Here is a 26,739-nt window from a genome sequence, read left to right on the forward strand (position 1 = left end):
TGAAATTGGACATTTTAGATAGGCTATGTTGCAGAGATATGGAAATAATGGTTTTTAGAATTATCCTCCCTAATAGAAAGAATATTAAAGGTGCACTTGTTTACCGCCCCCCTCCTCCATGCCCCAGTTTCTCCACATCTCTTTTAGAGATACTTGGCCCTTATATGCGGGCCAATGAAGATTTTCTTCTCCTCGGAGATTTTAATATTCATACTGACCAATGTGACTCTACAGGGACAAAAACTTTGCTGACTGATATGATAACTATCGGTCTAACACAAAAGAATCAGGATCCCACCCATGAAGGCGGTCACTGTATCGATCTGATATATACCAACTTCGACAACATTCGGTGCCATAAACCTATCCAAGTCCACTGGTCAGATCACTTTTTAATGCAGTTCAGCATTTTTAAAGTAAATAAGGGTTCTCTACAGAAACCCCTTCCATCCACCATACGCAGACAGTGGCACAAACTAACACTGGATGCGTTAGAAAAGGCGTGGAAAAAACCCGAGATCAGAGACACTGACGAAGTAGAGCAAAAGCTAACCGTGCTGCAACATACTCTGACGGTAGCTATCGATAAAATTGCCCCTTTGAAAACATTCAGACAGTTTCCGGTGGCCAAACAGGAAAAATGGTACACCGAGGCCCTAAGAAAAGAGAAACAAGAATGTAGAAGGATAGAGAAGAGATGGAGGAAATTACACTCTGAGGAAAATAAAAAAGCACATCGCGCAGCCCAAGCCAACTATTATAAACACATCAAGGCTGCCCGCAAAAACAACATCGCTCAACAGCTCATGGAAGCTGATAATTCTCCTAGAGAATTGTATAGGATTCTTGACACTTTTGTTAAACCTACAGCATGTATTTGCCCAGATGACTTCTCACTGAGTCTATGCGAAGAAGTGTCATCTTACTTTGAAAATAAAATAGAATCCATTTATGATAAAATCCTAGGATCCCAACCTAATAGCGACTCCCAAAAGGCCTCCTCCCTCAATGAGAACACTAACCTTACCTTAACTACATTCCCCCCTATAAACATTGAAGAGCTTGACACAATAATGACTCAAGTCAAGTCTGGATCTCCGGATGACCTTATTCCCGCCAAAATTCTAACCCCACTTCGTACCCTGTTAGTTCCCTACATTCAGGATATCATCAACCAGTCTCTCAAAGAGGGAAAAGTACCAACTGAATGGAAGAGAGCAGTGGTGAACCCAATCCGCAAGAATGCGGCCCTTCCTTGGACGGAGCTCTCCAACCTCCGTCCGATTTCGCTCCTACCCTATTACAGCAAGATGGCCGAGAAGCATGTTAATGCACACCTGTCCAACTACATCGAGGCAGCGGGCGGCCTAGACCACTCTCAATCTGGTTTTAGGCCCAACCATAGCACCGAATCAGCCCTTCTGTCAGTGACAGATAACATCAGAATGTTACTTGACAGAGGGAGCTCAGTGATTCTGGTGCTATTGGATTTGTCCGCTGCCTTCGACACGGTGTCGCATGAAGTTCTTCTCGGCCGTCTGAAGGGAGTTGGAGTAGAAGGGACCGCCCTTGCGTGGCTGGAAAGCTTCCTTGGAGACAGACAACAAGGTGTCAAATTAGGCTCCTATAAATCTGTCTGCAGGAAGCTTACCAAGGGGGTGCCACAGGGCTCATGTCTAAGCCCCACGTTATTTAACGTATATGTGGCCCCCCTAGCAGAGATCATTAGATCTCACGGGTTTTCACCCATCTCTTATGCTGACGATACTCAGCTGCTTTTCCCCTTTCAAACCGTTACACCTGCAGTCATGCAATCCTTCCAAGACGGTATGAGAGCGGTGGCAGGGTGGATGGCCCAGAACTTTCTCCAATGCAACGTGACCAAAACTGAGGTCATGCTGTTTGGAGGGGCCTCCATGCTCTGGTCCCCGGAATGGTGGCCACCTGAGCTCGGACCTGTCCCAGCGCCCAAGCAAACCATTAAGAATCTGGGGGTACGCCTGGACCAATCCCTGATTATGAAAGATCATGTTAGTCAGGTTGCGGGAACGTGTTTTCGCACAATTGGTATTTTACGGCGTATCTTCCCCTTCCTACCAAATATTCATAGGAAGACGCTGGTTCAGGCACTAGTCCTTGGACGAGTGGACTATTGTAATAGTCTACTCATATCTGCCAACCAAGAACAACTTTGCAGACTGCAGGTAGTACAGAACACCGCGGCAAGACTCATCCTGAATGCTCCCCCCCGCACCCCCTCCCGCCCCCTCCTCTCCCATCTTCACTGGCTCCCGGTGCAACAGCGGATCAATTTTAAACTTTGCTGCATTATGCATAAATGCATCTACGGCTCTGGTCCCAAATATCTGAAAGATATCTTTCGCCCTTACTCTCCTGGACGTACTCTGCGCTCCAGCAACACTATGCTGCTATACGTCCCTAAAGTAAACAGAGCAAGACAAGGTGGTCGTGCCCCTTCCCTTAAAGGCTCAATGTTGTGGAACTCCCTCCCTCCCCAGCTAAGACAAATTCCTCATCTTCTTAACTTTAGGCATAAACTGAAAACCTACCTATTTACCCAGGACTAACTTAGCTCCCCCTCTGCCCGTTTCCGACCTATAGTTTTTGCTTTATCTCTCTCAGAAGCCACGCGCGGAGATACCCCTTCGGGGCTGATTCATGCGCGATACAAGACTATAAATAAATAAATAAATGCCTTGGGCATAGAATATATTAAAGAAATATAAGAAATACATTTAGGACCAAAGCCATGCCATTTCAGCAAGGCCATCAAAAAGGACCAATCAACCCGATCAAAGGCTTTTTCAGCATCAACCGAAATAGCCGCAAGGGGAATAGAAAGAGAGGGGGCCTTACTTAGAACATTGAGGAGGAGTCTGGAATTGTCTGAGGTAAGACAAACAAATCCACATTTCTCCTTCCCAATGAGATGTGGCATGAGTGGATCGAGACGAAGAGCCAATAATTTTGCAAAAAGTTTATAATCTACATTAACTAGAGATATTGGACGATAATTCTTACAAAATTTGGGATCTCGACCCTCTTTAGGGATGAGGCATATAGTAGCATCTTGAAATGAACCTTGAGCAAGACCGGTGGAACAAAAGGACTGAAAAAGAAAGAGAAGTTTGGGCATGAGAAGATCGGAAAAGTGTAAATAAAATTCAACTGGAAATCCGTCAGGCCCCGGAATCTTGCCCTTAGTGAGAGAAGACAGAGCAGTGGATAACTCAGGGAGGGTAAGATCTGTGTCAATGTCCGATAAGTGAAGTTGGGAGGTATCTGGCTTAGGCAAGTTCTCAAAATATGCTTGAAGGAGAGCTGGGGTAGGGGGGTTCTCAGAAGAGTATAGAGATTCATAAAAGGATTGAAATTGCTCCAAGATTTCTTTGTCTGTGTGCAAGAGGACAATAGAAGGGGAATAGATAGAGTCTATGAGAGTCCGCTCTTTACGCGATTTTAGATAGTTAGCGAGTAATTTGCGTGATTTGTTGCGACCACCATAGTAACGTGCACTACTCCGAAGAAGAAAAGAAGAGGCTGAATCAGTAGTAAGCTTATTAAATGCAATTTTAGCTTGAAGAATTTCAGGAGACATATGATTTGGGGAGGAGGTGTAAAATTGATGTTCTAATGACTTAATATGTGCAAGAGCAACTTTACGTTTTTGAAGAAACTTTTTCTTTTTTTTGGAAACAAAGTCGATAATAAATCCGCGGGCTGTGGCCTTGAAAGAGTCCCAAAGAACATGGGGAGGGGTATCAGGATCAGAATTAAGATGGAAGAATTCAGAGGTGAAAGAGCGAAAAGAGGAAGAGAAAAGAGGATCCGTGAGAAGAGAAGAGTGAAAGCGCCAGCGAGAAGGTTTAGGAATAGGAGGAAGAAGATCAAAATCAGTGATAATAGGAGCATGATCAGAGATGACAATAGGCTCAATAGAGGAAGATAAAAGAGTTTGAGATAAAGAGGAGGAAAGAAAGATATAGTCTAAACGAGAGAAAGAGGCATGTGGGGGAGAGAAAAAAGAAAAATCTACAGTGTCCGGGTGGGTGAGCCTCGAGGAATCCACAAGATGAACCTGTGTAAGAGTATCAAGAAACTGTTTATGGGGTTTGTGAGGAGTGAAACGAACAGAGGACTTACGATCTAAAAAGGGATCGATGATCTGATTACAATCGCCGCCTAACAGGAAAGTATCATCTTTATATTGGATACATTTTGCAGTAATTGAGGGCCAAAAAGAGGGGTCAAAGCATGTCGGCCCATAGACATTGAACAGGGTAATTGGGATAGCATTAATAAGCAACTTAGCTAAAATCCAACGACCTTCATCGTCCTTTTCCTGTAGGATAACCTTACACTTGAGGCGTTTGTGGATCAAAATAGCAACACCATTCTTTTTGTGAGAAGCTGGAGAGAACAAGACAGTGCCAACCCATAGTCTTTTTAGCTTCAGAGATTCAATATCCGAAAGGTGGGTTTCCTGAATGAGGACAATATCAGGGTTGTAAGAGGAGAGGTGTGAAAGTACTCTCTGCCGCTTAATAGGATGATTAAATCCTTTTACATTCCATTAAACAACTTTGAAGATCAAAACCTATTAAACTGTTCAAAATTGAAAAGTGCAAAAATATACTGTACAAGCAATAAGCCAAACATAAAAGAATTAGAAAATAAGCCGACCAATAAAAGATTAGAAAGAAGAATAATGGGGGAAAGGAGAAGAAAAAGAGGAAAAGGAAGGAAAGAGAGAAAGGGAGAAGAAAGAGGGTCTGCAAAGGGAAGAGAAGGAAGAAAAGAAAGAAGGCATAGAAGACAGTACAAATCCGTAAGGATGACTGTAAGAGACATGCCTGAAGGGGGAGATACACAAAGGGAAATGGGGAAGTGGTGATGCGTTACAAGACGGGTAGACCAGGATCAGAGGCGGAACCGCACCAAGACCTCACAAAATTACAAAGGATGAAACATGATGAAGGGAACAACCGATACAAATCTGTATGAGGGAAGAAATAAAAACAATTAATACACAATGGAACATGTGACACACATCATATAACTATAAGACAGGAAATAAGTATTAAAGAAATCAAATATTAAGAAGATCAGTTGAGAGCATGTTTCGACGATGTACAAGAAAAGGAAGAAGGACGAGTCGACAACGGGAAACACTGAGAAGGAACAAGAGCATGTAAAAAAAACAAGTAGAGGACTAAGGAAATAAACACAGAAAAACAGAGAAACAGTTAAAGACCATTTCAAGAATACAACAATGTCTTTCAGCCACTGTTTGAAGGAGAAGATTCCATTCCATCTTCGTTCTGTAGAAGGATGAAGTTTCGCAGTTCACCAGGATCTTGAAAGGACCATGTCTTATTCCAATGAGTGACTCTGAAGGTACAAGGATGAAATAAGCCATATCGCGCTCCAAGGGAGGGCAAAGAAGGGCGGAGAGCTAAAAATTCTTTACGCCTGGAGGCAGTAGCATTAGAAACATCTTGAGACAGATACACTCGTTGACCAAGCCAGGATAGTTGTCTTTTGGCCCTTGCCGCCGAAAGAATTGAGAGAAGATCTGTGAACTTCAAAAAGAGAATAATAACCCCCCGAGGTTTTGTAGATGAAGTTGTTCATGCTCCCAGTCTATGAGCTCTTTGGATACTGATGGACGTAGAAGGGGGCATGTCCAGAAGTTTCTGGAGGAAGGAGGTAAAGAAAGTCACTGGATCCTCACCCTCAAGATTCTCTGGTAAACCATAAATACGGAGGTTGTTCCTTCTGTTGCGATTTTCCAAATCCTCCGTATTTTGCCGTAGAGAGAGGACAGTCTTTTCCAATGCTACAATGCGTTGTGTGTTGGATTGAACCTCAGGGATCTGTTGTTCAATTGAGGATATTCGGGCATCCATGGTCTCCCATTTATTTTTTTAAAGTTGCATATCCTTACTTGTCTCCTCAATGAAAGGACGCATTGCACGAATCTCTTCCAAAATTAGATCAATGGAGGATGAGGAGGAGGTTTGTCTGGTAAAGAAGAATCTTGTTTGAGCCGTTTGCTGGATGTAGCAGGGGGTGAAGATCTATTGGACGATGCTTGCCCCGAGGGGGAGCGCTGAGAAGAAGGAGTTGCCATCTTGGTAGGTTGAATAGATGTAGGTACACAAGTGGAAGAGCTCACAGGGGTAACCACAGAGGGAGTAAAAACAAACCCTGGTTTGCGTAACCTCACCATAGGAAGTCTGCACTCCAATCCGTTGACTTAATCACTATGCTCTGAGATGCAGCCAAAAGGGCGGGAAACACAAGCCCCTGAAGTTAAGTTAAGTGTGCATCAGAAGATCATTCCAGAAAGACTTAGGGCAATACCATTATACTGCAAAACGCTTCCAGTACATCCCAGTGAAACCACAGCACATTTGGATAAACGTGAAGAACTCCAGCAAGAAGATAATTAGCAGCGTGTAAAGCCGCCGTAAAAAGAGTTAGTCATTGAACATCAGGCTTCCATAGAAGAAGAATAAGTACCTCAGGAGTACGTATATTCTTAGTTACTATAGAAAAGGCACATTCAATTGTTGAGGAGGCTCAGCATGGAGAGTAGAAGTGAGGCAAGGACAATGCGCGGGACTTCACAAAGCCAAAAGAGGAGGTCATATCGTTTATGAAATTAGTGTGTATAAATGAAAACGATATATATGCTCATGAATATAGGACATTTAATATAGAAATATGTCCAGTGCACCATGGGTACGTAGAAATTATGCGTGGGGCATCCGTACTAGGAGGAAGGAAGACGCAGGTTCCACAACAACATTGCGGGGGGAAAGTCGCGGCTTCCAAATCGGTCGCGTCACTGAGAAAATGGCGGCAGTGCGCATTCGATGGGAAGAAAGAAAAAACGTATTTCAAAGCGCGGTAACGTGGGGCACATGAAGCGTGACAATAATGCTCACATGCTCACCAGGAATCCATCGTAGGTTGCAACCGGAACACCACCAGTGAGCCGCAGAGGCTGTGTATCAGCAGAGCCTGCAGCGCTGAAGAGGCGGAGCACCTAAAATGGCGGTGGTGCGCTGAAGTAAAATCTTCCGCTCAGCATTCTGTTCAAAGACGGCACCTTGGGAGTCGGAAAGCAGTTCATGAGACTCCCCAAGTGATCCGGTTCCAAAAGTAAGATAGCGACATAAGCAGTAAATCCCCTCACCGGGCGAAAACTGCAGCGAGGCGTCTCAGTGCGGCGGAGCCTCACGCCTAGCCAGCCATCTTGCGCGGCACCCAAGCCACGCCCCCCACAAACTAATTTCTAAGGGCTCTGCATCCAGTGGTACATGCAGAGGTCAGAATGAACTGACATCAGCGCATGGAGGTGGTGGCTATGTAGTGTCCCCAATGCTGGGCCACATAACTCCACCTACCAACGTACAAGAGAGTTGCTATGAAAATCTTTCAGATCCATTCTGGCACCTGGGAGTATTCATAAGGTTACAGAAGGGGAGGAATCTGCATTAGAGTATCCACCAGAAAAGAGCAGTCACTGAAGGGAAGTTTTCTTCCATCTCCCTGTCTATGTTTGTGTTGCCAGGGTTGAATATACAGTGGCGTAGCTAGAGCTGCTGCCACCCGGGCGGCCCAAAAGTTTGGCACCCAGGTGCAGGCAAGGGGGGTGTGTGTGGTGCTCAACAGACAACTTGTTCAGGGGGGTGGCGGCCAATGGTCGACTTTTTGGGAGGGGACGGAGGGGGGGTGGTGGCAATGAACAAACACGACTGGCTCACCTCCTCTGCCCCAAAAATTAGTGCCCCCTGGAGCCCTGGAGCAGACCACCCCCGCTATGCCACTTTGACAATAAATGAACAGTTTAAAAGAATTATTTCTGTAAATGAAAGATTTGAAAAGCCACTAAAAATTCTCCTGAGTTTTTCTAATAAAAGGTTGAAAGCTGTTGTTTGATACTGAGCTGTTTTAGAGTTGACGTATCTCTCTCTGTTGTGCTCTGATCCAACTCACTGTTTTTCACCCAGTGTGTCCATACGGTGAACGGTGGCAGAGGTCCTCATCTGAGCCGGAGCCTTGTGAGCGCACCTGCAAAGAGGTATATGAAGATCCCCCAAAAAACTGCAGTGTGGGTGAAGAGCAGGGTTGTGTCTGTGAAGCAGGAAAGTACAGGAACAGCAGCGGACATTGTGTCACTGCAGCACACTGCGAGTGTGTCGATGGTGATCATATTTATCTGGTGAGTCTTACATTCAATTTCTTATTTATTTGTAGACTTTTCTACCTGTAGGTTTTGCTGTGTTTTAATAGTGCTACTCCTGTTTTTTTGTAGCATTTTTTTGCTCTTATAAAATGAAGTCAAATCTAAATAATTTATTTTCAAATTTGCTCAAGTGGTTACGTGTAAAGCAAGAGATTTTATTTAGTATCCAATATAAGACTGTACAACTTAATGTCAATTCTAGGAGTTGCGATTTAATAAAAGTAATCTATTTGCCCAAGATCGCCTATAAAATATTTATGATTCTAATCCTCATCCTTCTATCTACATATTTAGTGGCAGTAAGCATGCTATCCTTAAGGAGATATTAAGCCCATAATCGAGCTGTAATTGGAGAGATGCTGTGCTACCATCTGGGAGGTTTTGTGTCAGTAATCTTTTTTGTAACAAGAGAGTTTTGTGTCATTACTCATCCCACCTATAGAGAATTAAGAAGACAGCATTCATGCCCAAATCAGGGATGTCTCCTGCATCAAGCTAGCTCCCACCATTGAGTAACTTGTTTGGAAAGCATGCTCTGATTGGAGATAATGTTTTATTTAGAATCCTACACGAAACAGATTGTAGCCATTACTGATAGTTCTACTAACTCTGCTGTTAGACTTGAATCGGAGAGGTATTGAACAAACAATCATGCTCAGATGAGGTATACCCGGTATGTACAAGCAAATGGGTGATGCCAATTTGCTTCATGATTTTTGTGCCTCATGTAGTTAACTTTGTAACTTTTCATCTGGATTTAGAGATGAGTGGATATGATAATGCATTAGCATCTTTGACTTTTGTGCCTCACTGTTACAGTAATTCAATTAGAAAAAAGGCACGGATTATCCTTGAGGTCTAACTTTAGCCTTGTGATAGGGATGACAATGGTCTGTTGTAAGATGGCCTCAATTTATGTGTGTATGCTTATGGTCTGAACATATATCAAGTGTTCCAATCGGCATGAGTCATATAGCCTCAACAGTAATGTTTAGTTCTCTCCTTTTTAGGGTTGAGCCATTGAGCCAGCGAGGCATGCGCTAGTGCATGCGTCTCGCTTGCGAGACACTGTTGTTAACAAACAGGGCTAGGAGCCAATCCATTGCTTATCCATTTGATGGCTTGCGTAGCACTCCTCTTTACAGCTGACTGATTTATCAAGGTGGGCCTAACATAAATTCTGTTCCTCTCTGTGGAGCAAGGATGAAGCACTGATTTATTCACCATAATCAGTGCCTGTCCGCTGCTCCCTATTCCGTTCTTTTTACCTTTTAGTGCCCTACGAACAGAAGGCGTGCAACTGGTAGAAAGGTGCCCAGCACAACAAACAAAGTTTGAACGATTTTTTTCTATAGATAACTTTCATTTATTCTAGCAAGTCTTTTCTCACTTTACACTCAAGTTTTCTTTTGGTTTTTCTGATGAACGCTCTTTTCAAAAGATGAGGATTGTTTTATTGCTAAACAACATTTTTATTATTTTATGTGTAATTTCTGAAATTATGTTTTAAATCATAATTGTACAGTACACTCCACTCCAGTTCATCCCACCCCAATCCACCCGAGTCACTCCACACAAATCCACCACACTCAATCCAATCCACTCCAGACCAATTCAATCCACATCAATTCAAAGCATTCCAATTCACTGCACTCCAATACTATCAACCAACACCACTCCAATCCAGAACAATCTGCCCTCCAATTCGACCCACTCCAATCATTCCTGACTCACCCCACACAAATCCGCTGGCCTCACAATCTAATCCACCCCAGACCAATCTGATACACCCCACCCCACTCCAATCCACTCCAATCCAAAACAATCTGCCTGCTCCAATCGAACCCACTTCAATCTGCCCCACTCCAATCCAAAACAATCAGCCCCACTCCAATCCAGCCCACTCCAATCTTCCCCACTGCAATACCCATTCTAGTATGCCCCACTCTGCCCCACTCCAATCCACACAAATCCAATTCACCCTACTCCAATTCGCTACACTCCAATTCGCCCCACTCCAATTCAATCCACCTCACCCCAATCCACCCACTCCATCTGAATTAATTCCACTCCAATCCACCACAATCCACTCCAATCCATTCCCTCTACATTGATCTACTCCATCCCAATCCAGCCCAATCCATTCTACCCCACTGCACTCCACTCCAATTCACCTCACCACAATCTAATCCACCACACTCCCTCAAACATCCACCCCACCCCACCCGACTCCAATTGAATCCACCACACCCAACCCCACTCCAATCCAAAACAATCTGCCCAGCTCTAATCTGTTCCACTCCAGTGTGCCCTACGCCAATTCACCCCACACTAATTCAAAACGATCTCCCCCACTTAATCCAAAACATTCTCCCCAATCAAATCCGAAAACATCTGCCGCTCCCCAATCCCAAACAATCCCTCACACTCCCATCTGCCCCAAACCAATCTGCCCCACGCCAATATAAAAGTCTGCCCCACTCCAAAACAATCTGCTCCACTCAAATCCACCCCACTCCAATCTGCCCACTGCAATATGCTCCACTGCAATCTGCCCCACTGCAATCCAAAACAATCTGCACAACTCCGATTCGTCCCACTCCAGTCTGCCCCACTTCATTGTGACCCACTCCAATCCAAAATAGTCTGCCAAACTCCAATCTGCCCCACTCCAATCCAGTCGGTTCACTCTAATCCACCCACTCCAATCCAATACACTCTCCCCACTCCAAACCTCCCCACTCTAATTCTCCCCAATCCAATACACCCCACTCCAATTTGCCCCACTCCAATCCAATCCACCTCACCCTAATCCATCCACTCCATCCCAATTCTTCCCACTCCAATCCACCACAATCCATTGCACTCCAATCCAATTCACTCTACATTGATCTAATCTACCCCAATACACCTCAATCCAATCCACCCCACTCCATCCCCAATCCACCCCACTCCACTCCAAATGAATCCACTACAACCCACCCAACTCCAATCCAAAACAATCTGCTCCACTCTAATATGCCCCACTTCAGTGTACCCTACACCAATCTGCCTCACTCCAATCCAAAACAATCTCCCCCTCTCAATCCAAAACAATCTGCCCCACTCCAATCCAAAACAATCTGCCCCACTCAAATCCAAATAATCCCTCCAGCTCTCCTCTCAGGCAGTACTAACGACATCCCAAGAGCGGGGGCCAAATTGATTCCTGCACTTTTGTATACAGGTAATGCAGTACTGTTTGCAAGGACCGATGTAGGCCTCCAAAACGTTTTAAATGTTTTTATTGAGTTCATGGAGCCACTTGACCTAGCCACCAATTTGACTATGGGTGGTAAAATGGCTGCTAAGTGCACGTTTTTTTGTTAGGGACAGAGCTGTCGAAAGGGTTTTGTTCAATAACCATGGGACCTGGCCTGCGTAAAGAAAGCTAAAAAGAAAATACTGGCTAGAGCAGTTGGGGCCATGCGGGAATTTGCTACAAGGTTGGGGTCTAAACCAATACCTGCTTTACCTAAGGTTTACAAATAAAATATATATCCCTATGGCTACATATGGGTGTGATGTATGGGGCTATTAGGATGTGAGAGACATCCAGTAGGTTGAAAACAAAGTCATGCGTAACCTTCTTGCTGTCCCCTCAAGTACCCCTGCCTTTATTCTGCACAAATAGCTTGGTGTGGGGTACATTTCTGACCATTTTACCATTGCGCCATTGATACGTTGGTCGAGCACAACCACTACATTGAATCGTTTGGTTATAATGTACTGTATTGATCATGAGGGGGCCTCACATATTCCATGGCTGAATTATATTAGGGAGAAAATGAAGCAGTTGGGCTGCCCTGATATATATATTAAACCAAGATTCCTAGGCCCGTCAACCATCAGAGATTTCAACCTGAAGTTTCAGGCCAGGTGGCAACGATTAGGGAGAGCACAGAAGTAGCCAAGTCGTCAGTGAGAAAGCACGTCACTATAAGTCTGTCCCCACATTTACAGCCCTACCTACAACCCCACTGGTCTCTAACGTGCAACATTACTTAGTTTTAACTAGATTTCGGCTGAACCAGGTACCCTGGATACTAGCCTTCCCTAAGGGATATTTTTTGCCTGGTGCCCTAAAGCCGTGTCCCTGTGACAACTTTTCGGAGCAGGATACCTTGCATTTTATCTTTTTTTTAAATGTCATGCCCCCCTGCGCAAAAACATCTTACTGCCGTTACTTAGAGAGGCCAAATTTGTTCAAGTAAGACCTGCATTATTATTTTTACAGATGCTATCCTCTCCCATTGTGTGCTTTGGGGTTGCGAGCTATCTGCTAGGGGCCCTAAGCATTAGGAAAAAGATGTCCCTGCAGTAGTCACGCGACATTTATTTAAACATGGTTACCACATCATAAACTACAGCCTGACGATGAACCCTTCCTACTAACAGCACCTGATCTCCTTTCTCCCCATGAAAATGTGTCTTCCCCTCAAATTACAATTGGGGTATGTGTGCACACTGACTGGCACCTACCGTTACTGTGCCTATTCCCTAGGGAACTCAATTCAAATGAACAACCGCAAAGGTGCACCACAAAATTCTACAAACAACAATATTATCAATATAATGAATAGCGAAAAGATGATGTTTTCTTGTCTTTCAAAATTCTTTATTTTCAATCATTAACACCATACAGCCGACGCGTTTCGTCCCAATGGGACTTCTTCAGGGCTGTTAATACAAACATATATACAATAAGATTTTGTTAAAAAATGGAGATTACAAACGACAATTTACATTACATACATCTACTGAATACTTTAAGCGGAACAAGTATACTACACAGACACCGTTAAAAATAGGCCTACATCTGAGAAATAACCAAAAACAAATTTCGTCAAACAGGGCCTAAAACACATTTGATAAAACATTGCTAATCAGACGGCAAGTTAATGATGACAAATGAGGAGGCGTTGTGAACCACACAGTCTCCATATATCATATGTCTCAAAGGGATGAGGTACACATATAAATATAAAGTCTTAATGTAAGTCATTTTAATCATGATTGGAAAACAATTGACTTTCTTAGGAAAGATTGGGAAACAAAAAGCGTGAAACTCATGGGGAGGTGTTTTAATCTCATTTCTAAGTAAACACCGGTGTATATGGCACATAGTAATGAGGAAATGAGGGGGGAAAAGGAAAGACTAGCACTGCAAAGAAAAGGCCATAAAGCTTAAAAATTAATACCTTGTAAATTTAGAAGGAGTGCTTCCAAATGAATCCTCATAGGAGAAATTCTGTACAGCTCCTTTCACAATATTAGTAACTCTTGAATGATGAGAACCTGGACTGATTGTTCTAATTCGCGTCTGTTTGAGTCCAAAATAAGGAAAAAAGCAGAAAAGAGAGAGAAAAGAGGAAAAAGGCTAATTTAGTAACACTGAACCAATGCATGTGTGCATGATAGCCTTTTACAAATAATAATAGGGACCCCAGAGGTAAAGAAAGAGACAACTAATTAAAGAAATTTACTATCTACGTAGGTATTGCAACAACACTGTGGGTGATACGAATGTCATAAGGTTTTGAGTAAGCTCTGCCACGATTTGGAGAAGAATTTCTAAATGATCAAGGTGATCTGCAAACAATAAGTACATAAGAAAGTAGATAAAGCAGGAATGAGAGAATGGTACATGTGCCAACATGACGAAAGCTCCTTTTTCTATGATAAATTATGAGACAAGTCGATGCACCAGATAAGCATTGCACAAGAACCACAATTTGCAACCATTGCAAGGTTTATAAGAAAAGCAATCCAAATCATAACATAGATGGAAAACTAAACCCCAGACACGTTATTGCTTATAGGTCTCTGAGTCTATATGAGGTAATGTTACATGTCTCGGTTTCTAATATACTCCACAACTTCAAATCTGTAAGCCACCAGAGCTCGGATGTGGAAACTGGTAGCCAATAGGTCTGGAGAGATAAAAGCACAAGCCAGAAAAGGCAAATGGGTATCTTAATACGACTAATAGAAATAGTTGAAAAATTCGCAAGTGGGGAAAGTAATTGTGGAAACAACACTCAGGGGTATTCTAGAGCAAAAAGTCCTAATAGAGGATTTGTCTCCCCTCAAAACCGATGCCTCCATAACTTGTAAGGGATCCTATAAATGATGAGAGTCAATGAGAAATCAAAAGCTGCTAGTCATCGTAGCCTCATGGGCAAGTGACCCCCCCCCCATCCAGAAGAATGAGGATATTATGGTGGGCCCCCAAGGTTCACATGATCTTGATCAGAAACCATAGGGAAAAGGGACCACCCATTAATAAAATGTGCACAACTATGTTACGTGCACAGTTCGGTGACGAAAGGGTAAAGAATGGCACAATGAGCCCCCTCAAGATGTTGGACTCCTTTCTCCAAAATTTAACCAAAAAACAGGCCGCCCAAGGGTTAAAGAGCGGCAATGGTAAGTCGGACTTCTGAAGTCCAAAAAGCAGGAATCGGAAGCAGCAAATGAACAAACTCCTTACCGATCGTGATAAATCGTCCTGTCCGCAGAGTGCTCGCAATCCGTATTCCGATCCGCCCAGACATGATGGCAGGGCATCACTATATTTATAGTCATGTCAATTAAGTGTAATTGTCAACACCTGAAATTGACGCGCGAAATGTCAAGGAAAGAAGCCCAGTGCTTACATCCTAATCCAGTACGAATGTGGCGGCCATCTTATAGTGTGTTAAATAGCACGGGATGTAATAACGAACATTTCATAATTGTGTCCAAAAGTAGGTCACTTATGTGTCCCCATAAGTTAAGAACCGGAAAGGGACAATAACAACAATATCTGGTTGTGAAATCGTTTGAAGCATAAGTTTAATATAATTTTTTGAAAACATCACAACAACCCTGTCACATGCCCGGGTCCGGTTCTATGATGCTATGTCAGACCAATGCTAAAACTGGAAACCGTATCTATGGGTTGTAACCCCATCTCATGTCTCTATTATTGACAAACTAAGATTCAGCGGATCTAGCGCATGGTCCAAGAATTGGACAGCGCAATGTGTTAAGTAACACGAGATGTAATAACGAACATTACATTATAGTATCCAAATGTAGGTCACTTATATGTCCCCATAAGTTAAGAACCGGAAAGAGATAATAACAGTAATATCTGGTTGTGAAATAGTATAGAACATAAGTTTAATATAATTTTATGAAAATGTAACTTCAACCCTGTCACGTGCCCGAATCCGTTTCTATGACTCTATGAGAGACCAATGCTAAAAAGTGGAGACGTGTCAATGGGTTGTATCCTCTTCACATGTCTCCATTATTAACGACCTCGAGTTCAGCAGATCTAGCGCATAGTCCATCGGTTTGACAGTGCACCATACATTGCGCGCGTGTAATCAACAAGGCATTATGATCCCAGCACCTAAAATCAATGAAGTACCAGTGATGCATAATATACAGGAGATTTGTCGAACCGGGAATTGTGAATGCCGAACAAATAAATAGAAAAGTAGCGCCCCTGTCCCTAATAGAGTGAATAAAAGACTGAGTTTAGAGGAATAGAAGAGAGGAATTAACAAAAGAATATAAAGAGAAACAGAACAGATCATACAGAGGAGGTCATGGTATTACATTCTTAGTAGGTGAAAACAGACTCACCAAAGTTGAAAAAATTGAAAAAATTAAAATTAAATTAATTGGGAAACCTGAGGAAATCTTTTTCAATGTTCCATCAGCCTTTTCTTAACACATGTAAAAGCAGAGAGTCAATATTATACATTGGGTTTGAGCAGCATTGTTTTATATTTGACTCTGCTGCAAGGGAGAACAGTCAATGTAATCTGTACATCACAGAGACGGGCATATGTACTGTTAGAGAAAGCAGACATAGATTATACCTAGCATTTCTGTTTGTATTCCTATGCCTGTCTATGTAAATGTTCCTAAGGGTAATTAAAGCGAGAAAACCTATTTGTGGGTATGTTCTTAAATTTGTCTGAAACAGGGAAACGGAGACAGCTATTCGAGGAAAAAATGCAGTTCGTCCTCTGTGTTGTGGCCGAGTTCAATGCAGCGTAATCTGCATATCCAACCCGCCTCTCGCTGTCTCTATGCAAGCTCCCTATTGCCTCCTCTTGGATGGACTTGTTCATGGTCAATGCCAATAAACCACATATTATCCGTGTCTTTATGAAATTCACGCATGTGGAAAGTCATGGGGTGTCTCAGATCCCCATTGCGTCTTGCACGCATATGTTCCTGAATTCGAGTCTTGAGAGCTCTTTTTGTGCTGCCTACATAGATTTTATTGCAGTCACATCCCAAGATATATATGACGTACTTGGTATTACAATTAATCAGATGATCTATTTTGTACGTTCTTTTGGTGTTAAAGCAAAACTCTTTGGTTCTGTTTCTCCCCAGTTTGCACATAATGCAGTCTTGGCATGTGTAAAAGCCTATGGTCGTAGGCGTGAGACAATTTGTCTGTCTACAGGATTCAATATAGCTCGGGCACAAGATGTTACGAAGGTTTTTACCCCTTCGGTAACATATTTTGGGAGTCCTGGCCACCGAGTCCTGTAGGCTCGATATTGCTACAATGAGATGCCAATGCTTTCTCAAGATGTTGTAGATTTTACATCTTTGATCAGAAAGCTGTGTACTGAAAGCCAAGGGTCTATTGCTGTTTGTTTTAGCCCGTGTGGATGCTAGGGTACTTTGTCTTGTTGTTTGCATCACTCTTTGATTAGCCTTCCTGAGGGTGTTTATGGGGTATCCCCTGTCTTGGAAGCGTTTTTCTGTTTCCTTGATATTAAGAAGGAAAGTCTCCTCTGTACTGCAGTTGCGGCGCACGCGGATCATTTCCCCGTACGGGATATTGGCAACTACATGTCATGGGTGAGCACTGTCATAATGTAATATGCTGTTACAGGCAGTCGGTTTGCGATGTGTACAGCTGTGAATTTTATTATTCTCCACAAAGAACGTCACGTTCAAAAAATCAATAGTTTGTTGGTTATGTGCCATTGTAAAGCGGACGTTAAAAGGGTTGGTATTGAGAAACTCAAAGTTTTCCATCAAGTCTGTGGTAGGTCCATCCCAGATCATAATCACATCATCGATGTACCTACCCCAGAAAATTATGTTATTCATCCACTTGCGCGCATGGCGTCCCCAGGCATACTCCCGCTCAAACCAGCCCATGAATAGGCCTGCGTAAGCGGGAGCACACCTGGAACCCATCGCAGTTCCCTGCGTCTGGTGGTACCATTTAGAGTCATGTAAAAAGAAATTTTTAGACAAGATGATTTCCGTCATTTCAAGTAGGACGCCATTATGTAATAGATGGTCTGCTGTCCTTTTGTCCAGAAATGACTCTAGTGCTCTTATCCCAAAGTCTTTTTTTATGCAAGTGTAAAGGCCAACGACATCAAGGGTGACAAAGTTGAGAGCGTCTGACCAGGTAAAGCCCTCAAATTTTCCAAGAATATCCTTTGTATCTCTCAGATATGCCGGGAGATTTTGTACCATTGGTTGAATAAACGTGTCCACGTATTCTGAGAGTTTTTCTGTAGGTGAGTTGACCCCCGAAATAATCGGGCGGCCTGGTGGAAAAGGGCCCCCCTTGTGGATTTTCGGTAATATGTAAATGCAGGGAAAAGATGGAGCCACTACCGTTAGGTACCTGCATTCTTCTTCACTGAGTAAGCCCGTCTCTCGCCATTCAACCAATCTCATGTTGATATGGGAGGTCAGGGTCTCTATTGGGTTATTCTTGAGTCTAGTATAGCAGGTGGTATCGGATAACTGGCGATCAATCTCGCCCATATAATCCTCCCTGTTCATGATTACCACGTTTCAACCCTTGTCCGCCTCTCGGATGACAATAGTGGAATCCAAGTGGAGGTTTTTTAGGGCTTCAGATTCTTTGCGTGTAAGATTATATTTGCGGGGACCAGATCGTATTGGGCTCTCCAAGATTTGAAAGAAGCCCTGAGTGACCTTATCTCGAAAAATGTCAATTTTTGGGTGTGTCTCTGTTGGAGTTAATTTGGACCTAGGTTTAAGTCCACTTTCAATTGTCACATTTTCCACAATATTTAGTTTACTTCTAACATTTTCAATGTCAACAGATGTATCAAGTTCCACAGTCATCATTGCTTGAATGGTGTTTATTTCATTTACAGTGTAATCTGTAACACAATTTACATGGTTTAAAGAATCATGATGAGTGGGATTACGTGAAAAGTGATCTTTAAGTTTCAACATTCTGGTAAATTTCATTAAATCCACAAATAAATCCACATCCCCTCCTGCTTGGTTTGGACAGAAACCTAGTCCCTTGCTAAGAACTGAGATATCCTCCTGCTTAAGTTCCCTTTTGGACAAGTTAACAACAATAGATCTTTCTGGCCTTTCCTCTTCTGTCCTAACTATTGTTGCTGGTTCCCCATCTTTTTGGATCTCGTTAGTCTCCCTACCGGTTCTAGATTTGGCTTTTTGAAATTTCTGTTTGCGTTTCTGCCAGCTCCTCCCTCCCCTTCTTGTCTTAGATGTTCTTTGTGTACGGGTCGCGCCCCAAGCCTCAACCTCTCCATCTCCAATAAAAAATTGTTAGGCCTTGTTTCAGTTTCAGATGTGCCTAAAGGTTCGGCTGAGGAAGCGGAGCTTACTGCTGATGATATTGAAGTGATGCTACTCGCAGTGCTCAATTCTGGGGTGTCAACTCTTTGTCTTTTGCCCTCTCCAGGGACTTTCACTTTATCATATTTGTGGGCAAAGGTGTACACCCTCCCATCTTTGTAGTCCTTGTCGTCCCTTCTAATTTTCTTCAATTTTTTGTCCCTCAGGTCGATTTGGTGACCTCATCTAGTATAGCATAGTTTTTCTTAACTACATACTTCAGATCAGAGAGAGCTATCTCTTTTTCCAGCTCCTCTATTTCGTCTTTGGCTTTTGCTCCCTTCTTTTCTGCGTTTTTTATTAGGATACGCATCATTGTAAAGGATGCATTCCGTAGATTATTTTCCCAATCTTGCAATTGTTCTGTATCAAGATCCTAGAACGTGGGGAAGATAAGTATCCTGAGCCCCCGTGGGATTTTCTCATTGTCTATATATTTCCCCAAGGTGGTTCCATCCCACCATCGGGACATTTCGTTTTTCTTTTACTTTTCCAATTTCAGAAATTTGGCTTTTAAGCCTTCCTCCTTGGGAGCTACTATGCCAGTTGGTTTGGCCCCAGGTGTGAATAAATCCTGAGCAAGTTCTTGCCGTCTGTCTTTAAAACTAAGCATCTTTGAGACACCTTTATTACAGGGTTCTCACTTGGACAATTGTTAACTGTAATATATATATATGGGGAGTATCAGTGCTAATGAGGGTGAAGAAGTTATAAACTACAGCCTGACGATGAACGCTTCCTACTAACAGCACCTGATCTCCTTTCTCCCCATGAAAATGTGTCTTCCCCTCAAATTACAATTGGGGTATGTGTGCACACTGACTGGCACCCACCGGTACTGTGCCTATTCCCTAAATTCTACAAACAACAATATTATCAATATAATGAATAGCGAAAAGATGATGTTTTCTTGTCTTTCAAAATTCTTTATTTTCAATCATTAACACCATACAGCCGACGCGTTTCGTCCCAATGGGACTTCTTAAGGGCTGTTAATACAAACATATATACAATAAGATTTTGTTAAAAAATGGAGATTACAAACGACAATTTACATTACATACATATACTGAATACTTTAAGCGGAACAAGTATACTACACAGACACCGTTAAAAATAGGCCTACATCTGAGAAATAACCAAAACCAAATTTCGTCAAACAGGGCCTAAAACACATTTGATAAAACATTGCTAATCAGACGGCAAGTTAATGATGACAAATGAGGAGGCGTTGTGAACCACAAAGTCTCCATATATCATATGTCTCAAAGGGATGAGGTACACATATAAATATAAAGTCTTAATGTAAGTCATTTTAATCATGATTGGAAAACAATTGACTTTCTTAGGAAAGATTGGGAAACAAAAAGCGTGAAACTCATGGGGAGGTGTTTTAATCTAATTTCTAAGTAAACCCCGGTGTATATGGCACATAGTAATGAGGAAATGAGGGGGGAAAAGGAAAGACTAGCACTGAGGGAACAGTGCAAAGAAAAGGCCATAAAGCTCAAAAATGAATACCTTGTTAATTTGGAAGAGAGTGCTTCCAAATGAATCCTCATAGGAGAAATTCTGTACGGCTCCTTTCACAATATTAGTAACTCTCGAATGTTGAGAACCTGGACTGATTGTTCTAATTCGCACAATATGCACTTCTGAGTAGTTTTCTTTTTTTTAAATGTTCAATTATGCGGGTCCTTTTTAAGAAATTATATTTATGGCATTTTATTTGTTGTATTGTTATGAGCGTCTCAGTATTTGTTGCTTGAATCTCCGTAATGAGTTTTAATTCTAACTGTTGAGTGATTTACCTTAGGATACACAACACTTGTATAATGGGCTATGTGCAATTTCTTATTCTCAAATGTATTGCTTGCCTTTTAAAGTCTTTTAAAATGTTTTCAACCGTCTGCTTTTATGGCTTTTATTAGTCAAATAAAGTATTTTTGTCTTGACGTGAATCCCTCCTCCTCCCATCTGCCCCAATCCAAATAAAAACAACCTGTCCCACTCGATCCACCCCAATCCAATCTGCCCTACTCCAGTCTGCCCCACTATAGTCTGCCCCACTCCAGTCCTCCCCACTTCAATTTGCCCCACTCTAATCCATCCCACTCCAATCTTCCCCACTTCAATTCAAAATAATCTAAATGCTCCAATCCACCCCACTCCAATCTGCCTCACTCTAATCAAACACAATCTGCCCCAATCCAATGTGCCCCACTCCAATACAAAACAGTTTGCCGTACTCCAAAACAATCTGCCCCACTCCAATCTGCTCGATACAACCCAAAACAAACTGCCCCACTACAATTTGCCACACTACAATCTAAAACAATATGCCCTTCTCAATCCAAAACAATATACCCCACTCCAATCCAAAACAATCAGACCCACTCCAATGTACCCAACTCCAGTCTAAAACAATCTGCCCACTCAAATCTGTTCCATTTAAATACGTCCCACTCCAATCTGCCCTACTCCAATACAAAGAAATCTGCCCACTCCAATCTGACCCACTCCAATCTGTCCCTCTGCAATCCAAAACAATCTGCCCAACTCCAATCTAGCCCACTCCAATCTACCCCACTCCAATTCAAAACGATCTTTCCTACTCCAATTTGCCCCTCTTCAGCCTGCCCTACTCCAATCTGCCCCACTCCAATCCAAAACAGTCTGCCCCACTCTAGTCCTCCCCACTCTAGTCCTCCCCACTCCAGTCTAATCCACTTTACCCCAATCTACCCAGTCCATCCAAATTCACCCCATTCCAATCCACAACAATCCACTCCACTTCAATCCACAGAAACACAACTCCAATCCACAGAAACACAATTCCAATCCACCCTAACCCAATCTACCCCACTCTACTTCAATACAAGGTACCTCATCTCACCCCAATCCAATCCACGCCACTCCCTCCCCAGTGCATCCCACTCCAATACAATCCAACCCACTCCAATCCATGCCAGTACAATCTTCCCCATTCCAATCCAAAACAACCAGCCCCACACCAATCTGCCCCACTCCAATTCAAAGCAATCTGCCCACCTCCAATTCACCCCAATCCAATCCGACCTCTTCAATCCACCCACTCCAATTAGCCCCACTCCAATCCAGTCCACCTCACCTTAATCCACCCTCTCCATCCCAATTCATCCCTCTCAAATCCAGCACAATCCACTCCAATCCACCCTACATTAATCTAATCCACCCTATCCCAGCTCAATCCGATCTACCCCATTCCATTCCAATCCACCGAACCTCACCACAATCCATTCCACTCCACTTCCTCCCTAATCGACCCACCCCAACCCACTTCAATCCAATCCACCACAGCCCATCCCACTCCAATCCCAAACAATCTGCCCCACTCTAATCTGTTCCACTCCAACCTGCCCTACACTAATCTGCCCCATTCCAATCCAAAACAATCTTTCCCACACCAATTGAAAACTATCTGCCCTAATCAAATCCAAAATAATTCTTCTCACTCCCATCAGCCCCACTCCAATCCAAAACAACATGTCCCACTCAATCTACCCCAATCCAATCTGCCCTATTCCAGTCAGCCCACTTCAATCTGTCCCACTCTAATCCATCCCACTCCAATCTGCTGCACTCCAGTCCTCCCCACTCCAATTTGCCCCACTCTAATCCATCCCACTACACTCAAAAACAATCTGCTCCACTCCAATCTGCCCCACTTCAATACAAAACAGTGTGCCCCACTCCAACACAATATGCCCGCTCCAATCCAAAACAAACTGTCCCACTCCAATCCAAAACAATCTGCCCTACTCAATCTAAAACAATCTGCCTCACTCAATTCCCAAACAATCTGCCCCACTTCAATCTACCCAACTCCAGTCCAAAACAATATGTCCCACTCCAATCTGCACCACTCAAATCTACCCCACGCCAATCTGCCCCACTCTAATCTGTCCCAATCTAATCTGCCCTACTCCAATCCAAAAAAATCTGCCCACTCCAATCCACCCCACTCTAATCTGCCTCACTGCAATCTAAAACAAACTGCCCACTCCAATCTGTCCCACTCCAGTCTGCCCCACTCCAAACTGCTCCACTTCAATACAAAACAGTCTGCCCCAATCCAATCTGCCTCACGCCAATCCAAAACAGTCTGCCCTACTCTAATAAGCCCCACTCCAATCCAAAACAATGTGCCCCACTCCAATCAGCCCCATTTCAAATCACCCCAATGCATTTTAACACACTCCGATGCACCCCACTCCAAACCAATCCAGCTCACCCCAATCCACGGACTCATCCGAATGTATCCCTCTCAAGTCCACCATAATCCAATCCAATCCAATTCACTCACCATTGATCTAATCCACTCCATTCCAATCTACCCCACTCCAATCCACCTCACCCTCTTCCAATCCAGCCCACTGCCTCCCCAATCCACCCACCCCACTCCAATTGAATCCACCACAACCCACCCCACTCCTATCCAAAACAATCTGCCCCACTCTAATATGTCCCACTCCAGCGAGCCCTAAACCAATCTGCCACAGTCTAATACAATGCAATCTCCCCCACTCAATCCAAAATAATTTGCTCCATTCTAATCTGAAACAATTTGCCCCAGTCCAATAGAAACAACCTGTCCCACTCCAATCTGCCCTACTCCAAATTGCATGAGAAATGATGGCCCGTTCCTTGCAGGTCACCGCGAGTTGCACAGCTTTATGAACTTTAGTATTTCACCAAAGTTATTCCGAATTTTGACTATTTTATTTCCAAGTTGTGTCCAACTCTTATTGTCCCACTCCAATCGAAAACAATCAGCCCCAATCCAATCCAAAACAATGTGCCCCATTCCAATCTCAAAAAATCTGCCCCACTCAAATACAAAACAGTCTGCCCCACTCCAAAATAATCTGCCCCACTCCAACCTGCCCCTCTACAATTCAAAACAAACTGCCCCACTGAAATCTGCCCCATTCCAATCTAAAATGATCTGCCCTACTCAATCCAAAACAATCTGCCCCACTCCAATCCAAAACAATCTGCTCCACTCCAAACTTCCCAACTCCACTCCAAAACAATCTGCCCCACTCAAATTCAAAACAATCTGCCCACTACAATCTGCTCCTCCCCAGTCTGCACCACTCCAATCTGCCCCACTCCAATCCAAAACCTTCTGCCCCACTCCAATATGCCCCCATCCATTCCAAAACTGTCTGCCCCACTCTAATCCACCCCACTCCCATCTAAAACAATCTGCCCACTCCAATCCACCCACTCTAGTCTGCCCCACTCCAATCCAAAACAATCACCCCTTTCCTATTTGCCCCACTCCAATTGACCCCAATCTGCCCCACTCCAATACAACACACTCCAATTTGCTGCACGCCAATCCAATACACCTCACCTCAATCCACCCACTCTATCCAAATTCACCATACTCCAATCCACACCAATCCACTCAAATCAAATCCACTTACTCTTCTAATCGAGCCCAATCCAATCCACCCCACTCCAATCCACGTCACCTCAATTCAATCTACCCCACTTCCTCCCCAATCTCCCCCACTTAAATACAGAATAATCTGCCCCACTCCAATCCAAAACAATCCACCCCACTCCAATACAAAACACCCTATCTGACTCCAATCGGTCCCAATCCAATCTGCCCTATTAAAATCTGCCATATTCCAGTCTGCCCCACTCCAGTGCGCCCCACTCCAATCTGCTCCTCTCTAATCCATCCCATTCCAATCTGCCCTACTCCAATGCAAAACTCTGAATACTCCAATCCACCCCACTACAATCTGGCCTACTCCAATTCAAAACAATCTTCCCCACTTCAGTCTGCCCCACTGCAATCTGCCCCACTTCAATCCAAAACAGTCTGCCCCACTCTAATCAGCTCCACCCCAATCCAATCCTCCCCACTCCAGTCCGCCTCACTCCAATCTAATCCACCTCACCCCATTCCACCCAGTCCATCCCAATTCACCCCACTCCAATCCAATTTAACCCACTCCAACCCATTCCAATCCACCTCACACCAATCCAAGCCAATCTGCCAAACTCCATTCTAATCCAATCCAATCCACCTCATCTCACCTCAATCCAATCCACCCCACTCCCTCCCCAGTCCACCCAACTCCAATACAATCCAACACAATCCATCCCACTCCAATCCATCCCACTCCAATATGCACCACTTCAATCCAAAACAATCTGCCCCACTCCAATCTGCACAATCGAATCCAATACAAAACAATCTGCCCCAATCAAATCCACCCCACTGCAATCCACCCCACTGCAATTTGCCCCACTCCAATCCAGTCCCCCTTACCCCAATCCACTTACTCCATCCCAATTCATCCCTTTCTAATCCACCACAATCCACTGCAATCCACTTTAGACTAATCTAATCCACCCCAATACAGCCCAATCCAATCTAACCCATTCCGTTCCAATCTACCTCACCCAATCCAATCCACCCCACTCCCTCCCTAATCCATCCCACCCCACGCCAATCGAATCCATCACAACCCACCCCACTCAAATCAAAAATGATCTTCCCCACTCTAATATGTCCCTCTGCATTCTGCCCACACCAATCTGCCTCACTCCAATGCAAAACAATCTCCCCACTCTAATTCAAATTAGTCTGCCCCACTCCAATCCTAAACAATCTGCCCCACTCCAATCCTAAAAAACCTCTGTCACTCCCATCTGCCCCAATCCAATTCAAAACAATTTGCCCCAATCTAATCTGCCCCACTCCAGTCTACGCCACTCCAATCTGCCCCACTCTAATCCATCCTGCTCTAATATGCCCCACGCCAAGACAAAAAAATCTGAATACACCAGTCCACCCCACTCCAAATTACCCCACTCCAATCCCAAACAAACTGCCCCACTATAATCTGCCCCACTTCAGTCTGCCCCACTCCAATCCACCCACTCTAATCCAAAACAGTCTGTCCCACTCTAATCTGCCCCATACCACTCTAATACAATCTGCTAACTCCAATCCACCCACCCGAGTCCACCCCACTCCAATCCAAAACAGTCTGCTCCACTCTAATCCGCCTCACCCCAATCCAAAACAATGTGCCAACTCCAATCTTCCCACTCCAATCCGGCCTACTCCAATTCAAAACAGTGTGAATACTCCAGTCCACCCCACTCGAATCTGCCCCACTCCAATCCAAAACAATGTGCCCTATTCCAATCTGCCCCACTTCAGTCTGACCCACTCCAATCCACCCCAATCCAATCCAAAACAGTCTACCCCACTTTAATCCAACCCACTACAATCCAAAACAATCAGATAACTCTAATCCGTCCACTCTAATCCACCCACTCCAACCCAATCCACCCCATTCCAATCCACCCACCCCACCCCATTCCACCTCAATCCACTCCAATCCAATCCACCTCACTCCAATCCAATCCACCCCACTGCAATCCTATCCACCCCACTTCAATCCAATCTACTCCACTCCAATCTACCCTACCCACACCAATCTAATCTACCCCACTCTGTTCCACCCCACCCCATTCCACCACAATCCATTCTACCCCAATCCAGTCCACTCACTCCAATCAACCTCACCCCCATCTACCACACCCCAATGCAATCCACCCCACCCCTTTCAATCCACCTCACTCAAATTCACTTGATTGCAGTCCAATACACCCCACTCTACTTCACTCCAATCTACCCCACTGCACCCCACCCCAGTTCAGTGCATCTCACTCAATCCAAT

General features: G+C 43.8%; 1 protein-coding gene across 1 annotated transcript in view; it reads left to right on the top strand.

Moving 5' to 3' along the window:
- The window catches only part of LOC144784018 (SCO-spondin-like), a 1,726,865-nt gene that overhangs the window by 1,660,121 nt on the left and 40,005 nt on the right, over positions 1–26,739 (top strand). The window contains exon 118 of the mRNA XM_078662721.1: positions 8,043–8,254. Within this exon, the coding sequence (XP_078518847.1) occupies positions 8,043–8,254 (212 nt within the window). The remainder of the gene's footprint in view (positions 1–8,042; positions 8,255–26,739) is intronic.

Source organism: Lissotriton helveticus, chromosome 10, assembly GCF_964261635.1.
Source record: "Lissotriton helveticus chromosome 10, aLisHel1.1, whole genome shotgun sequence".
NCBI lineage: Eukaryota > Metazoa > Chordata > Amphibia > Caudata > Salamandridae > Lissotriton > Lissotriton helveticus.